The 13,743-nt window shown below is 41.1% G+C and overlaps 1 protein-coding gene across 9 annotated transcripts in view; it reads left to right on the top strand.

Annotated features, from left to right (window-relative positions):
• NEK1 (NIMA related kinase 1) overlaps positions 1–13,743 on the top strand; it is a 94,524-nt gene that overhangs the window by 69,736 nt on the left and 11,045 nt on the right. For 8 of the 9 annotated variants that reach the window (XM_072952786.1, XM_072952791.1, XM_072952789.1 and 5 more), the window contains 5 exons: positions 822–998; positions 3,373–3,493; positions 8,582–8,670; positions 9,632–9,879; positions 13,442–13,593. In XM_072952786.1, the coding sequence (XP_072808887.1) occupies positions 822–998; positions 3,373–3,493; positions 8,582–8,670; positions 9,632–9,879; positions 13,442–13,593 (787 nt within the window). The remainder of the gene's footprint in view (positions 1–821; positions 999–3,372; positions 3,494–8,581; positions 8,671–9,631; positions 9,880–13,441; positions 13,594–13,743) is intronic. The other variant, XM_072952787.1, reaches the window with a different exon arrangement.

The following is a 13,743-nucleotide window of genomic DNA, read 5'->3' as shown; positions in this document are numbered from 1 at the left end:
ATGTATGCAGGCACACACATATGTCATCCAGTTGGAATTCTAAAGTTTTTCCTTGGTTATTTTTAGATAGTTATGATTTCAAACAGAATTTAAGTTCATTCTGTCTAACTGGGTATTGTGACTGGAATGGTATTCAAGATGTATATTGATTTTTGGAATAGTATTTTTTAATTCAAAAATTTAGTGTGTCTTTCTTTTTGCACTAATCTTGTTTTATGTTTTTCAGTAACACTTTGTTTTCTTCGTTAAATTCTAAAACCTTTTTTGGTAAATTTATTTTTATACAATGTGTGTATTTTTGTCTTTATTATGGATGACATTTTTTTTCCATTGCCCTAAGTTGTTATTTCTAGTTAAAATAAAGCTATACTTTTATCTGTCTATATACATAAAATTTTATCTCCAGACTCCCTACTGAATTATTAAATCTATTTAGAGTTTTTTTCCCTTGAATCTTAAATCTTAAGCAGCAGCCTTTATCACTAGTAAGAAGGAAGTTTTTGTTGGACATCTGATTATTTCTCTTTCTTCTTGCTGCATTTGTCAGGCCCTCCTGAGCGATCATCAGTAAAACCAGTCATATATATATAATATATAAAATATCAGTTTCACCTAAAGGAAAAGGCTTAGCTACCTGAGAAATCTAATGAAAGTTAAGGTTGTCTATCACACGCTTTACTCGTTTATTAATTTCTAATACACGACAGAACTTACACAATAATTACCTGTTGTAAGAATGAACTTTGTTCTAAATGCTGTTACAGATAAAATTCAAGTCACTTTGAGAACGTTGCATGATTTTTATTTTTCTGTTGTTTCAGAGATTTCTCCTGAAAGGGAGAAGTGCAAACCCTTAATGACAGGAGAAGAAGAAGTAAAATGTATTTCACCTGAGACGGACCTCTCAGCTACTGCTGATTCTTCTGTTGAGACAAACGGTCAAAACTTGAGTGAGGCGTCTCCACAGTCATCGCTGAAACCAGAAGGAAATGGGGATGGTAGGTTTTAATGGTCAAAGTGAGCTTTATTTGATTCAAAAATACTTTAATATCTTTTTTATAAACAAATCATCAAAATACGTATATATTGTTTTGTGCAGTTCATCTCAAATTAGGTTCAAAAATTTTCTAGTAATTAGTCTTTTTAAAAATTATTGCTACCTAGCAAATTGCCCCAAGACGTAGTGTTAAAATAACAGCCGTCTCATCTGTCTCCTAATTTTGCATCAGGAATTGAGTCAAGGCATGGCTCACCTACACGCTCTCCTGCCCGGTGTGCCTTTGTCTTGAGGGGAGAGCACGGCGGGGTCAGCAGGTGATCAGGCTGGCCTCATGGGCCAGGATGGCCTGACTGGTGTCCTGCTGGGTCCAGCCCAGAGGCTGGGTGAGACCAGGCTCTCCTCCTCCTGCCGTCCACCGGCCTGTCCCTGCACTGTCCCCAGCAGGGACACCTCCCCCGGCTCCCAGGCCCCTGGGGAAGGCCTCTTATGCTTGTAAAGGCTGGTCCCAGACCTGGCGCAGCTGCACCTCTGCAGGCCCTCATTGGTCAAAGTGGTCACAGGCCTGCCTGGACTAGAGGGAGGGAAACAGTCCCCAGCTCTCAAAGGTAAGGGGGCTGAACGTTGTAGCCATCTTGAATGCCAGTCTGCCGTCTGACGAGAATTACCCACGTCCCCTTCGCACGCACAGTACATTTACTGCTCAGAGCCTCATTTTCAGATGTGAAATTCTGTCTCGATTTTCTGTTGCTACAAAACAGACTGCTCCCCAGACGTAGTGGCTTAAAATAACTGTTTTATCTTCTGTCACGCTTTTGTGGATTAGGACTTGGGAAGGTCCCCTCCTCTGTGTGGCATTGCAGGTGCCCCTCGGTGGTTTTCAGCTGTTGGCTGCACTTACTTGGAGGGTCATGTGGCGTCACCCCCATGCATGGTTTCCCCTCCATGTATGGTGTCCTTGCAGGGCTCAGCTGGGCCTCTCGCCTTCGTTTCGGCCCCAGGCCTTGCACGCCATCTTTCCAGGACAGTTGACTTCTTCCATGTTGACTTAGCTTTCCAGATGCCCAGGTGGGAGCTGCCGCTTCCCCTAAAGGCTGGGCCTGGGACGGCGGCCGGCACTGCAGCTATGCCCTGACAGTCCAGGTGCTCATGCTGCCCCCCAGGCACATGGGGAGGGGACATAGAGCCCGTCTGGATGAGGGGCGCGCCAGAGAATTCGCTGTGTGTGCAACTGTCTTTAATTCACCCCGGTAACTGAAACAGTCTTCCTCATCAGAATCACTGCCAGGAGCTGTCTGACGCCTCTTCTTTGAAGAAATGAAATCCTGTTAGGCATGTCCTAGAGGATGTACAGCGGGTTGCAGGAGGGGGCAGGCTCTTTCTACAAAGAGCCACTTGGTAAATATTTTCTACTTTGCAGGCAGCATGGTCACAAATCTAGTTTGTAGAATGAGTCATACTGATATGTTTAAGATGCCAGAAAACAATTATTCATTAAAAATTTTTTTGAAAATTCTCCTGACCCCAAGTGCTGATTTTATGTGTGACCAAAACATCACTTGAGTAAAAGGACTGGTGCAGTGTCAGTCATCTTTCTAAATGGGACAGCTAAATGAAAACTTTTAGAATAGAGAAGGAAAGAGTATCTGGATTTCCAGAGAAAAAGCGGGAGTCGTGGCGGCCGAAACAAGACAGTGTTGATGATCTGAACAGACGGGGGGAAGTTACCAAATTAGGAAAGAAACTCTTCTCACTGCTGTTTACCTGCAGGAACCACCACCCACGTGAAAAGTGAGCCACCGCCAGAAAACAGAGGTGGTTCCCTGCTTAGAGTCATCTGGGGGTCTAGGAAAACAGACTGAGGGCACTGCAGCTGTGTTGTCAGTGCCAGTGTCAAGGTCCAGGTAGCAGGACTCACTGTTGGTTGTTTACATTGGTTGTTGAAAGATTTTGATGATTGACCTGTCCCGTCAGTTACTAATCAGTGACCTTGCAGTCTGTTCTCCTCCCGTATTTCTGACCACAGGTACCACTGCTCTTTAAACTAGTTTTCATTCCTTCCAGAAAGCAATTCACATGTTACTGAAAATTGAATGAAGAGAATTTTTTTTGTAATAATGAAAAACATAGAGTGCACTATATTTCTTTTGAGTATTTTTACGGCAGTGAAAATGCAGAAGGAAAAGGGTCATTTCAGAGACAACTGGAGAGTCAGCACAGTAAAGTTAAAGGTCTGTAGATAAAATACTGCATTTTTTGTTAAATGACCATATCAGCCTAAAACTGGGTGTGATCATTTATAGAAGATTTCTTCAGTTTTCTCTGCGTGGATTTTTGCTCTGAGACCAGCTTTCTGTTTTGGTTTTGCTCTGCAGAGCCTGACGACTTGGAAACAGAAGTCCTGCAGGAGCTGAGGGCAGCAGACGGAGGGGGCGGCTCCCCGCACACGGCCGTGGACGTGTGGGTTAGCGAAGTGGAGGGGGCACACGCAGCTGAGTATGCACCTCTTCCTTGCACTTCAGAACCCAGGTCCCTTTCCTTATTTTAAAGAAATACCCAAATAACCCTATGTGACATTAAATCACCTGATAAAAATAATTTAATTTTGGAATAGATGCTACATTCATGTGGTTCAGAAACTGACAAGTATATGAAGATACACAGTAAGAAGTCTCTTCCCCAATTGTCTCCCCCTCCAGCAAACACGCGCTCTCCTCTGTCCAGGTGTGTTTAATACGTACATAAGCAAAAACCAGTATGTAGGCTCCCTCACTTTTAAGTGCAGTTGTTAGTATAAGGTGCGGAGTTTCTCCCACCTTTTTTCAGTCTGTAATTTGAGAATTTTTTCTTATTACTACTTCGAGGGCTTCCTCTTGGTTGTACTTAACCACTGCCTGGTATTCCATTAAATGGATGTACCGTGACTCTGATCAGTCTCCTACAGTGATTGCCATCACAAATGACGCTACAGTGAATGAGCTTTTAACAAGGTTACTTTGCATGTGTATATTATCTCACTCGAGGTTTCACTCTTCACAATTTTACTTACCCGCCATCAACCACAGTCCAAAATTATTCAGTGGAAAATTCAGAAATAAACGATCTATAAATTTTAATTCATGTGCCGTCCTGAGTAGTGTGATGGAGTCTCATGCCGTCGCACTCTGCCCCGCCCAGGACGTGAACATCCCTTTGTCCAGCGTGTCCACGCTGGGTGTGCCACCTGCATGTTACTCACTCAGTAGTCGTCATGGTTATCAGGTCCACTGTCTGAGTAGCCCAGTGCTCATGTTCAAGTGACCCTTTATGTTGGCCCCGGAGCACAAAGTCGTGATGCTGGCAATTCCAGTGTTCCAGAGAGAAGCCGTCAAGTGCTTCCTTTAAGTGAGAGGTGAGAGTTGGCGACTTAATAAGGAAAGAAGAAAACCATATGCTGCAGTTGCTAAGGTCTGTGGTGAGAATGAACCTTCTGTCCATGAAATAGTGAGGAAGGAGGAAGAAGTCTGTGCTCACTTTGCTGTGGAACCTCAGACTGTAGAAGTTACGCCTCCAGTGTGTGATCGGTGCCTCATCAAGGTGGAAAAGGCATTAAATCTGTGGGTGAAAGTCAGGAACAGAAGACATAGCTCAGTGCTGTCCGTGTTTCGGCCCCCTGGGGGTCCCAGAGCGTTTCCCCGTGTGACTGAGGGGGACCACTGTGTGTCTGCAGTGGCTGCAGGGGAGATGCAGAGAAGTGTGACTACATGACCTCAGTATCGTCCTCACCAGGGACTGTGCTCATCTGCACACTCAGAGAGGATGTGCGGAGCCTCCTGTTCGCCCCACAGCCTCGCCAAGCTTTTATTAGCAAAGTGCTTGATTTCTGCTGACCTGAAAGGCACGAAGCAGCATCTCAGCTGGGAGCCCTCCTTCACCTCTTTCTGTTTGCTGTTGAGGTTGAGCACATCTTTCCAGATGTGTAGGTTACCTTTGTATTTCCTTTTCTGTGCATTCTCTGTTTGTGTCTTTGATCTATATTTAAAATTTTCATAATTTGGTCTTTGATAACTTGATAAGAACTCTTTAAATATTAGGTATTTTCCCTGGTTATTATGTTAATTGCAACTGTTTTTTCATTGTTGGTCTTTGATGTTTTATTTTTTTGTAATACAGAAGTTTTGGGGGTTTTTTTTTGACATTGTCATGTTTACTTGAATATTGATAATTATTCAGAGAAACTTTGTTTTCTCTAAGGTTATCGGAGTATTTCCATCTTTTTCCCTAGTACTTTCCTGTAGGCACTTTGTACATTTAAATCTTTGATCTGTTTGGAATTTATCTGGTGTCCCTGGGTTCATTTTTCCTTTCAGGCAGCTACCCGATTGTCATAATTCCGTTTATTAAAGGCCCACCTTTCCTGCACAGACTCACATGCTACTTTCATCACGTATTGAATTTTCTTAGTTATTTGGGTTGATTCCTGTACTTTATCTTCCTGTTCTGCTGGCCTTTGTTCAGTGTGCTGGTACACACTGTTTTAATTGGAACATAAAGTATATTTTAAGATCATTTAAAGCTTATTCCCTTTCATTGCTCTTCTTGCCAAGGTAATTTTTCATCTTAAGATAGAGTTTATTAAATTTAGCCCACCTTCTTCCAGTCAATTTGTTTTATTGGGTTGTAAATTTATAAATGAACGTATTGTGTCCATCCTGTCCAGGAAGAGCAGGACGGGCCTTTCTTTTCGGTCAGGTTTGGAGTTTGTTGTTTTCTTCATCTGGGCTTTACATGTTTATTGGTGAGCTTATTCCTGGCTGTAGTATCCTTTGTTCCGTGTTATAAACGGTGCCTCTTCCTCTGTGAGATCTTGTAACCAGCAGGTTGTACATAGGAAAGCTGAGGATTTCTTTACATTGATTTTGTACCCCACTGTCTTACTGATCCTGACTACTGTTCATGATGGATTTTCAGTTGCATGAAGCCACCATCACCAAAACCAGGCAAAGATCACAGAAAAAGAAAATAACAGGCCAGTATCACTTATGAATATAGACGCAAAAACCCTCAGCAAGATACTAACAAATCGACTCCAGCAATGCATTAAAAGGATCATTATACACTGTGATCAAGTGGGGTTTACCCCAGGGATGCAAGGGTTTTCAGTATCTGCAGGTCAGTCAGTGTCACACACATTAACAAGCTGACAAATAAAATCCATGTGATCATCTCAACAGACACAGAAAAAGCTTTTGATAAAATTCAACACCCATTTATCATAAAAAGAAACTCTCCAGAAAGTGGGCCTATAGGGAACATACCACAACATAATAAAGGCCACACATGACAAGCCAACAGCTAACATCATACTCAATGTGAGAAGCTGAAAGCATTTCCTGTAAGATCGGGAACTAGACAAGGATGCCCACTCTCGCCACTTTTGTTCTTAATGTGTTTCTGCAGGAGTCACAGGAAGCAATTTGAAATAGTCTAAATAATCATCAGTAAGGAAGTGGCTGAGAACCTGTTCTTTTCTAAGTATACTGCGTTATGGGTAGTGTCCAGCACTTAAGTACAGTGAAACTCCATGTATTAACATGGGAATGTGTCCAAAATGTTGAATGATTAACAATAAAATTATATTGACTAAAAAAGCATTCCCACATTACAATCACACTGTGATAACCCTGTTAAGTGATTATAGGTGTGCTCAGGTGCACATGCGTGTGTGAATGTAAAGGACAGGTGTGGCTAGACGTGCAGGAAACTGGTAATGTGAAGGCAGCTGGGGTTTTGGGAGTCCTAAAAGTATCCTTCCTTTTTTAATTGAGGTAAAATTTATATAACAAAATTTATCATTTTCATCATTGCAAAGTGTACCATTCAGTGGAATTTATAACAGTCACAGTGTTGTGCAGCCACTACCAGAACATGGTTCCGGAACATTCATCAGCCCCGAGGGGAAGCCCCGTGCCATAAGCAGCCACCCCCGCGTCCCCTCCCCACACCCTCATTACTGCTGGGCCACTCTCTGTCCCTGTGGATATGCAGTTCTGGACATTTCCCGTGGAATCATCTGGTGTGTGGCCTTTGTCCCTAGCCTCTTTGACATAGTGAAACATGTTCACAGCCCCTCTGTGTCCTATCAGGTCTTCGTTCCTTTCTGTAGCTGAGTAATACTCCACTATGTGAATATGCTGAGTATTTTTGTCCTTCAGCAGTCGGTGCACACACGGCAGATGATGGGAGGTTGTTTAACAATTTAAGAGTCTTAAGCATTATCATTTATTAGACATGAATATTTCGTAGTTAGACTAAAAGTTATTGAGGCCAAAGTAAAAGTGAATTGCAAGGATCAAATGATTTTCTCAGTTCTTTTCTTACTATACTCCTTTTTATTAAAAAAAATCATCTTGATGATAATAGCTGTGTTTATTGAGTTCTCCTTACATACTCCTTCGGCCTCCTGGCTGTTGTCATTAGTACTTCTGTGAACGTGGTGTCCAGGCTTTCCTTTGCACACCTGTGCTCAGCTCTTTGGGGTGTACGTCTAGGGGTGGAATTGTGCAGCTCGTAGTGATTTCGTGTGTAACTTTTTGAGGAACCAAGGAACATTACATTTTGAATGAAGAAATCTGTTATTTGTATGATTGAAAATAAAGGCTTTAAAGAATAAAAATGGAAAGTTGTTCAAAATTTAAAACTGAAAAAGTAAAAAATTATCTAAATTTGAAATGAACTGAAAAGTACTAACAAAATAATAACGGCCTTATAAACCAAGACCCCAGAGATAAATCACTGGTACCTTTGGAATATCTTCTTCCAGTCTTCATTAAACTTTTGTTAAAGAACGTAATATGTGAATTTAATTCCCAGCATGTGTTGAGATTAAAATCATGAGTTTTTCTTTACACAAATCAGTTCACTCCCTTTAAGGGTTAAAACACTTTTGTGCATATTCTGTTTTACTGTGCCACCCAGCATTTTTCCGAAACCTAACACCATTTAATATAAGTTGGTCTGCATATTACTTTTCTTACTTAGTAATTGATCTTGGCTGTCACTTTATCTGATTATAAAGATTTCTACTTCACCTTTAATATCTGTATAATATTTCATAGTATTAACATATCATTGTTTTATATTCACTGCTTTTAAGGGGCATTTTTATTGCTTAAAGTAGTGGCTCTCAAACATGAGCAAGCATTAGAATTACTTTGGGATTTATTAAAATAAATTTATTAAAATAAAATAAAATAATAAATAAAGGCCCTGTCCCCAAAAGCCTCTGACTCACGGGGCGAGGGTGAGCCTGAGAATCTGCATTTCTGAGAGGAGTCCCTATGTTGCTGATGTCTAGGGGCTGCGCTCCAGAACCACTGTTGTCAGAACGTCGAGGCTGGTTGCTGTGAATGAGGGTAATGGGTGGAGGTTTGAATGGGATGAAAAGCATGAAGTGCTCATGAGAGCAGGTGTATGTATAAGTGAGGAAAATATTTGGCAGAGGGATCATAGGATGCTAGTGAACTTGTGGTCCACTTTTTCTGTGAGAGTGCTTTTATTTCTAGTAAACTTTTTTTTTTTAACTGGTGTGTCTGTTTGTGGCAGGTTGCAAGATAGGATCACCATTCAGCAAAGTGAGGCTTCTGAGGATGGAGCCCCGGGGAGAACGGAGCAGCTTGGTGAGCCTCACGGAGGTAGCACGCGGGCCTCATCGCCCCCTGGAGACTGTTAGCCCTGCCCTGTTTTATTTGGACTGTATGTTAATAGACAGCATTTCTCACCAATCACCTTAATCATTTAAAAAATATAACAGGCATAGAGCCCTGGACTCTGCATGCATGCATGCATGCATGCATGTATGTATGTATGTATGTATGTATGTATTTATTTATTTATTTATTTGAAGTACAGCTGGATTTATACTGTTGTGTTAGTTTCCAGAGTACAGCAAAGTGATTCGGGTTTTTATCTGCGAATCCATTTCTGTTTTGCATATAGATTCATCTGTATTTTCGATTTCACGTATCAGTGATAACACATCGTATTTGTTTTTCCTTGTCTGACTGACTTCACTAAGCATAATACTCTCTAGGTCCATCTGCATTGCTGCAGCTGGCAGGATTTCTTTCTTTTTTATGGCTGCTGGACTGCATTTATAAGCCTGTGTTGTTTGGCAATGTGAGCAACAAAACTTTTGAGTGTTCAAAACAAAAAGAATTGGTTGCCAAAGCTAAGCCAATGTCTGAGAACATGAAATAAGCAGTCTTCTTATTTCTAATAGTACTAGTTGAAATATAAGAAATACAATTTTTTTATCTTTAACCGATAGAAACCAAGATAAGCTGGAACTAGATATGAGTGTTTAACCCGTATTTTTTCGTATTTCTTTGCGTTTGTTTCTACATTTTAGAACTTCTGATACAATGGAAGTATATAACAAATTAAATCTCCTTTCTGAAAATAAAACATACCCAGTTAAAGATTATTTATAAGATAATATAATTACATATATGTTTTGATTTTGGTAGATTTTTTTTTATAAATATGCAGTTTTTTGCTGGAATTCATGTTAAATACTGTCCTTTTTGCGTACCACTTGGAACTTTATTTCAGTTCTGTGTAGACTTACCACATCATCTCTTCTTCATCCCACAGAACCTGGAGCGGATGATTCTCAGCATTCGGAGTGTGGTGTAGAGAAATCTGTGCCACCAGAGCCGTTTTTCCACAGGGTGTTTCATCCTAACCACTTGAGTGTCGCCTTTCATGTTCAGTCACCTCTGTGTTCACGAGGAGAATCCTTCCCACTTCGGCCTCACTCTGATTCACCACCAAAAAGCAGGAAACAGAATTCCTTGCTGATTGGACTTTCAACTGGTCTGTTCGATGCAAATAACCCAAAGGCAAGTGCTCCTCCGATGGAAAATGTTATCCATTTGGTAACATTTCATATTTTCATGTTTTTCTTTGATGAGCCATAGTAGTGAGTTTAATCCCTTAAAAACCAAACGCATAACATACACACACGCCCCAAAACAAACAGAAACAAGGAAAACTCTCCATCTTACTACCTGATACTGGAAAGAAATTCCATTGCATGAACAGCCAGGATGGAGATGCTTCCTTGGCCGTGTCAGGGTCTCGTCACAGGACCTGCTCTCATTCCCTCAGAAGACCCCCCTCCCCCTCTTACACTGCCCCTCCCACTGCCAACCCAGCTCCCACTTCCGGTGTTGGACTAGCTGACGTGTTACGTCTTGAATGGATAGACTGATCTGTGCCTAGGAAGGTTAATAGATGTTCATCGGCACTTTGTGGTAAAAGTTTTCCAAACCTCTTACCTTTTATCACTTGCTGTTTTAAAAATATGTGACCATTTTTTTCAATTAAAATATTAGCGAGAAGGTTTGGCTTATTGATAGAGTGTATGCTTAGCATGCATGGGGTTTGAACCCAGGACCTCCATTAAAAAAAACAGTGATATTGTATATTGCCTGACTCTCCTCTGTTGATCTGTGTGTCTGTGTTTGTGCCAGTATCACACTGTTCTGATTACTGTTGCTTCAAAGTGTAGGCTGATGTCAGTGAGCCTGACTTCTTCAGCTCTGTTCTGTTTCTCAGGATAGTTTTGGCTATTTGGGGTCTTTTATGTTCATATAAATTTTAAAATCATTTGTTCTAGTTCTGTGAAAAATGCCATTGATAATTTGCTAGGGATTGCATTGAATTTGTAGATTGCCTTGATAGTATGGCCATCTTGACAGTATTGGTTCTTCCAGTCCAAGAACATGGTGTATCTTTCCCTCTGTTTCTGTCATCTTCAGTTCCTTTCATCAGGGTCTTACAGTTTTCCAAGTTCAGATCTTTTGCCTCCTTAGGTCATCTTTGCCCTTGTTTATGGGTTGAAGTGAGCAAATAGTCGTAGGAGCCATTTTGAGGGTGCAGCGTTACAGTTTAATTGCAGTAAGCAGAGGCTGAACATGTGCTCCTCATAAACAATTCTATAGTATAATCAGAGGATTACTAATTCATAGTTTTGTATGGAAAATACTACAAATGGGAAAAGTGAATTGGTAAAATTAAGTAGAATTTCACGTGAGTTGTGTTAGTGCAGCTGGTACTTAATTCATTCACTGCCTTACATTTCTCTTCATTTTTGAGGAAAAGTAGAACTTAACCATAACAAACACCTAAATTTTTAAAACTGTTCTGAGGTTTTCTAAAGCATTGCTATCCTGTTTGATTGAACTTTTTTTATTGAGTTATAGTCATTTTTCAGTGCTGTGTCAAATTCCAGTGTAGAGCACAATTTTTCAGTTATACATGAACATACATACATTCATTGTCACATTTTTTTTTCGCTGTGAGCTACCACAAGATCTTGTATATATTTCCCTGTGCTATACAGTATAATCTTGTTTATCTATTCTACATTTTAAAATCCCAGTCTATCCCTTCCCACCCCCACACCCCCTTGGCAACCACAAGTTTGTATTCTATGTCTGAGTCTGTTTCTATTCTGTATTTATGCTTTGTTTGTTTTTTTTTTAGATTCCACCTGTTTGATTTATAGTGGTATCAAATGCTAGCTACATAAATTATTGTGCTACAGAGAATTTAGAAAAAAGTTAGTCCGACTGTAATCGAAGTAAGATCTCAGGCAACGTGTTCTAGATTAACTGCTGTTTTCTGAAGGATTTCTTTGTATGAGTGTCAAACTATAGAATATTGTTTAAACAATATGAAATAAATCTAGTAGATTCAGAGTTATAGAACCAATAGGGTTATTGTATAGAATTCTCCTAAATGAAGACGAATGTCCTGCCTAAAACTTTAACAGTCTCTCAGAGAAGACTGAACATTAAGGGTTTTAAATACAGCCTCTGTAGGAACTGTTGGATTGCTGGATATGTAAACCCATTTCATGGGGTACCTACCACTTGAAATCTCTTTCTAACTGTATTATTTTGTGTTAGGTTGTGAAGTTTAACTAGTGAAAGGAATAAACTAGAACTGAGATTATTTTACCAGGGCAATATTTATCTCAGCTTAAAGGATATTGCATACTTTTATGTGGTCCCTGTGTGTGTGTGTGTTCACACATGCACTGTGAGTATATGTGTATACATTACGTGTATGCACACATATCATGCATTACACATATGCATTATGTTGTATGTGTATATATGCAGTATAATGCGTCTATGCTATTTATTTTTATTGATTAACATGTATCTGGATACACTGTTACTGGCTGCATGTTTTGCACACGCCTAGTTTATAATATACATGGTTCAAACCATTAAAAGAATAAACAATCAAGCGTAAATTCTGCTGACATGGGAGATTCAACAAAGAAGAGCTTTCAGGACCACTGTGCAGTGCTTCACAGGCCCTCCCTGGATCTGCACCACCTTGTCGTTTGTAACTGTGTTTTTCCCTCTTGAATGCCATAATATGTAAATTATGTTCAAATAATAGAATTCTATTCTTTTTTATTCTCAAAAACAGATTGTACCAATAAAACTGGCGAAGCACATACATTTTCGTTCCTGTGCTAAACATTGTGTTTTCTCCACAGCCTTCCACCTGGAACTGGGTTCTTATTAGGGCCGTAGGAGTCATGTTTCAGTCTTACAGATTCCCTTAGGGTTGACACAGCCCCAAGACAGACTTCCATAGGTGTATGTCTCCTGGCCCTCTCTGCCCATCACGTTCTGCCTGCTGAAAGGTTGGCAGACAGAGGCTCTTCCTAGTGTTCTGGTCTTATGCAACACAGGTGCACATTTTAAGCAGCTCAACTGTGCACTGTTTTTTCTCAGCTCAGTGTGCTGAGTTCCTCCTCACCCTGCTGCTCTAAACGCATCTTAGTGTGAACAGCAAGGTGTCTGTCTTCCCAGCTGTCCCTTATGGTGGAAAGGCTCCCCTCACAGTCCATTGCTCAGGGAACTGATAGTGGACCCTTCTTTGCACTAATTTGAGGCCCCTGATTTAAGCAGTGTGGCCCAGAGGGCATCCTCTACGGTAGAGCGGCGCAAAGGACCCCGACTGCGTTGATGGTGCTCAGCCAAGCATGGACAGAAGTGGACGGGAAGTGCTGGCCGCCGGAAAATGAGGACAACTTGGCAGAGGTGCCATGCCAGCGGGTTGACGGGCCTGACCCACTCCAGCTCCATTCCCTGTACACATCCCCTTACAAACCCCCTCCCCACCTCTTAAAGGGACTTCACACTGAAACCCAAGCAGAACTCACAACCTTAGTTTCGTTGCTGAAAAAATACTGAGCTGAGGTTCAAGAGAAGTAGGTTCTCATGTTGGACAAGTCACCCCTGAGTTTCTAGCTCTAAATGTGTGATTGATTCCTATATATACAAATTATTATTAACTCTGATTTTCTAACGTTTTCTCTCATTTTCATTCTCTCACTGTCTCACTCCCAATAAGAAATCTGTTGCCTTTTTTTAGATGTTGAGGACTTGTTCGCTTCCAGACCTCTCAAAGCTGTTCCAAACGCTGATGGACGTCCCCACTGTCGGAGATGTGCGGCAGGACAGTCTTGAAATGGATGACGTGGAAGAGGAGCACGTGAAGGAGGGACCTTCGGACTCTGAGGACATGTGAGCACGACGTCGTTTATGGATGCTAACGCTGACGGAGCTTCTCCGTTTATACGTGTTCTGGGACGGGGACTTAGCACGCAGTTTTAAACATGATCCTTAGCGGACTTTACTCCTTTAACTGTTTACAACATATTTAAAGTGCAGTCA

Source organism: Vicugna pacos, chromosome 31 (genome assembly GCF_048564905.1).
Source record: "Vicugna pacos chromosome 31, VicPac4, whole genome shotgun sequence".
NCBI lineage: Eukaryota > Metazoa > Chordata > Mammalia > Artiodactyla > Camelidae > Vicugna > Vicugna pacos.
Note: the sequence above shows the minus strand (reverse complement) of the source record. Positions and strands in the feature narration are given on the sequence as shown.